This window comes from Lolium perenne, chromosome 7 (assembly GCF_019359855.2).
Source record: "Lolium perenne isolate Kyuss_39 chromosome 7, Kyuss_2.0, whole genome shotgun sequence".
NCBI classification, from domain to species: Eukaryota; Viridiplantae; Streptophyta; class Magnoliopsida; order Poales; family Poaceae; genus Lolium; species Lolium perenne.
The window spans coordinates 250,306,769-250,310,731 of NC_067250.2; the positions used below are offsets into that span (position 1 = coordinate 250,306,769).

A 3,963-nucleotide genomic window follows, 5' to 3' on the forward strand; every position below is an offset into this window, starting at 1 on the left:
AGTCCACGCGCCTGAGCAAGTGCTCCAGATCTGCATGTCCTGGGCATCAGCTTGGCAGGGGCTCGGGAGACGGGAGGACCACATCAACAACAGCTTGGGGAAGAGTTCGAACATGAACCCAACAGCAACTCACCGCCGGTGATCTGCAGCAAGATCGCCTTAGCAGGACATCTTGCTGGCTCCAGCAGCGAACCTGGACGGCACCCAGCAGCCCGACACCGCTGGTTCCAGCAGCGCACCTAGTCGGAGATCTGCACCAACCCTCGCCAGCTCCCAGCAAGAGGGCACCTGGCTGGCTTGCGACAACACCTCACCGGCATGGTAATCCCGGACCTAAACTTCACTCCTACTGGAGAAGAGCAAGAAGAAATCATCACATGGGAAGTTGATCAAAATGCAGGTATAATCACAGTACAACTTTCTGCGGATTCAATTTCGTTCAATACATAGATCAATTATTCCGCGGACAAAATGCTTCCAAATGGATGAAAATTCAAGCGTCATGAGCAAATTGTCAAGTCATATTGAGAATGAAAGTTCATTGCATGACTAAATACTCTAGACTATCAAAATTGTAACAGACTCTGATTTGTTTCCATGCATTCCATTTACTAACTGAATTTTATCTCAAATTCATAGAAGAGTAGACAAGGTTGTCCAGCCACCTTTGCAAAATTGTTGCGATTTAAAAGAAAATAAAACACATGCCAAAATGGTCAATAAACTGAGTTGCTTACTGAATTTTCATACACATATGCAGAAATGGGTGAGCAACATGAAGATCATGATGAGGAAGATGCAGAAATGGATGAGAAACCTGCTCCGCAAGCAGTGAGGCACAGAAAGTCACTAAATGATCAACAAAAATATGCTGCATATGTAGCAATGCATGCGCTCTGTATGAGTAATGGTGGCAAATTTAGAAAAAGCGACAAGAAACAGATTGCAACATTTTTCAAGGCAGATATTCAAATTATACAAAGAATATGGAAGACCGCTATGAGACAGATTGGTCAAGGTTTGGAGGTCGATGTTTCTAACAAGAAGAAAGGAAGATGTGGTCGAAAGCCGATTAATGTAGATCTAGCACGTATTCCTACTATTCCACTAAACAAGAGATCAACGATCAGATCTCTTGCTTGGCAATTGGGAGCTAGTCCAACTACACTGTATAGAAGATTCAAACTCAAGCAGATAAAAAGGTGTTCAAATTCTTTAAAACCAGCACTAACAGAAAGCAATATGATGGCCAGGGTACAATTCTGCTTGGACAATCTTGATGAGGCGACTAAAGGAAATCCAGAGCCAAAGTTCACCACTATGCACAATGTTGTGCATATTGACGAAAAGTGGTTCATGATGACTAAGGAAAACAGAAACTATTACCTGCTACCAGAAGAAGAGGAGCCTACAAGAGCTGTGCAAAATAAAAACTGCATAGGCAAAGTTATGTTTCTAACTGCAGTTGCTAGGCCTAGGTTTGACAGTGCTGGTAAGGTCACATTTTCAGGGAAGATAGGCATTTGGCCGTTTGTCAAAGAAATTCCAGCTGCTAGGAGAAGTGAAAATAGACCGAGAGGAACGTTGGAGACAAAATCAATAAAGGTGACTAGGGAGGTCATGAGAGAGTTTTTCATTGAGAAAGTTCTGCCAGCAATCAAACTTGTTTGGCCTGAAGATGATGGTGGACAGACAATCTTCATACAACAAGACAATGCAAAACCACATATCCTTCCTAATGACCATGCATTCGCAGAAGCTGCAGCCAATATTGGACTGGTCATCAAACTAATTCAACAGCCACCCAATAGCCCAGATTTGAATGTGCTTGATCTTGGGTTTTTTAGGTCCTTGCAGTCTCTAACAGATACAAGAAGTCCTAAAACTTTAAAATATCTGATTAAAGATGTCGAGGAAGAATTTGATGATTATGATTCTTCTAAATTGAATAAGATTTTCCTAAGTCTCCAGGCCTGCATGGTTGAAATAATGAACCATGGAGGAGAAATTCAGTATGACACTCCTCATGGGCACAAAGATGTACTGGAAAGGCTAAAGATTCTACCTACAAGGCTTAAATGTCCTCTTCAAGTTTATCAAAATGCCCTAAAAGCAGTAGCGGCAGCAGTAGCAAAGCAAGCGGAAACCACGCAAGCACAAGAAACGCAAGCAGCCGAAGAAACACAAGCAGACACAAGCTCAGGCACAAGCAAGCAGCCTAAGCAACGCAAGCGCAAGAGAATAGAGGTGGGTACATCACTAGCAGAGCAAGCGGAAGCTACGCAAGCACAAGAAACACAAGCGGCGGAAGAAACACAAGTAGAAGCAAGCTCAAGCAGAAGCAAGCAGCCTAAGCAACGCAAGCGCAAGAGAATGGAAGTGGGTACATCACTAGCAGAGCAAGCAGAAGCTACGCAAGCACAAGAAACGCAAGCGGCGAAAGAAACACAAGCAGAAGCAAGCTCAAGCGCAAGCAAGCAGCCTAAGCAACGCAAGCGCAAGAGAATGGAAGTGGGTACATCACTAGCAGAGCAAGCGGAAGCTATGCAAGCACAAGAAACGCAAGCGGCGAAAGAAACACGAGCACAAGCAAGCATAAGCACAAGCAAGCAACCCAAGCAACGCAAGTGCAAGAGAATAGAAGTGGGTACATCTCTAGCAAAGCAAGCAGAAGCTACGCAAGCACAAGAAACGCAAGCTGCGGAAGCAACACAAGCATAAGCTACGCAAGCACAAGATCAAGTGGTGGTGGTGGTGTTGTTGTTGTTATAGTCAAGTGGTGTTGTTTTTATAAATGTAAAAATCATGCAAGTGCTGTATTGCAAGTTTCAGTGTTGTCATTGAATACACCAAGAAAATCATGCAAGGATTATTACTACTCCAAGCAAGGAGTGTTGCAAGTTTATTACTGCTCAGCCTCTCTTCTTCTACTCCACCTTTGTCTCTAAAACACACAAGCACACACACAGCGTATTACACCAAGAGAAACAACAATCTTGCTCTGCAAATAGACGCTCCCCCTTGGTGACAGTACAGACTACTCCAATTTTTGCTCAGCAAACATCCAGCGCCAATCACAGAAACCATCAGTAGTACGGAGTACATGGAGTACACTTGAATTTTTAACGTGGAGTACAGTTTCAAATCGCAGCAACCATCTAGTGCCTACACACACTTTTTTCAGAGCTAGTGCCTACAGGCTACACATTCTACAGGAGAAAAGATACCAATTTTAGCAATAGATGGAGGAGGAAGGGAGGGGGCTCACCAGGTAGCAGCAACATGTCGAGGACGTGCAAGCACCCGCAGCAGATATGGAGGAGGGACTTGACGCCGTCGGAGCAGCGGGAGAGGGAGCTTCTGCCGGCGGCGACGTGCTTGGACTTCAGATCCCCTTCTGCTGCTGCTTCCTCAAACGCTGGGGATTCACGCACGGAGGGCGGCGGAGAGGAGTAAGAGCCAGCAACGGGGTGAACTGCCGCCGGCGGGTGGCCGGCGAGGCTGGGCTTATGTGGCCGGCGGCAGCGCCTCCCTCGCTGCGAACGCCCTTACTCAAACGCCAGCCAAGCCAACCACCACCGCCCCGCTCCAGGCTCCCCGGATCTGCCGCCCGACTAACGGTGATGCGCGGCCGGTGATCAGCCTCCTCGATGAAGTGCAAGCTCCACCCGTACGCCAACGCGGCCGGCGTCTGCGCGCCCTGCCTCCGCGACCGCCTCCTCGTGCTCGCCGCCGACGCCTGCAGCAGCAGCGGCGCCAGCAGCCAGGCCAGCTCGCCCACGCGCGGCCGTTCCGCGTCGCCGTACGCGGCGACCGCCCCCGCCCCGCAGCAGCAGCAGCACCGGCGCTCCGACGCCTGCGCGTACGCCTCGTCCCGCCACAGCCACGGCCACTGTCCCGACCTCCTCTTCTTCAGCACGCCGCAGGTCGGGCCCTCCACGCGTGCCGCGGACGACGAGCCCG

At 48.6% G+C, this 3,963-nt stretch overlaps 1 protein-coding gene across 1 annotated transcript; it reads left to right on the top strand.

Moving 5' to 3' along the window:
- Nucleotides 1–318: 318 nt before the first annotated feature.
- Nucleotides 319–3,456, top strand: LOC139833898 (uncharacterized). The gene is made up of 3 exons (XM_071824270.1): nt 319–400; nt 761–2,515; nt 3,185–3,456. Exons 1-3 carry the CDS (start codon nt 319–321, stop codon nt 3,454–3,456), a joined length of 2,109 nt encoding a protein of 702 aa, XP_071680371.1.
- Nucleotides 3,457–3,963: the final 507 nt, after the last annotated feature.

Excerpts from the sequence above, each read along its gene's own strand:
- LOC139833898 (XM_071824270.1), top strand. The coding sequence starts at position 319 with ATGGTAATCCCGGACCTAAACTTCACTCCTACTGGAGAAGAGCAAGAA. Across the intron at positions 401-760 it reads GGAAGTTGATCAAAATGCAG|AAATGGGTGAGCAACATGAA; the intron begins GTATAATCACAG and ends ACACATATGCAG. Across the intron at positions 2,516-3,184 it reads GCGCAAGAGAATGGAAGTGG|AGCTAGTGCCTACAGGCTAC; the intron begins GTACATCACTAG and ends CACTTTTTTCAG.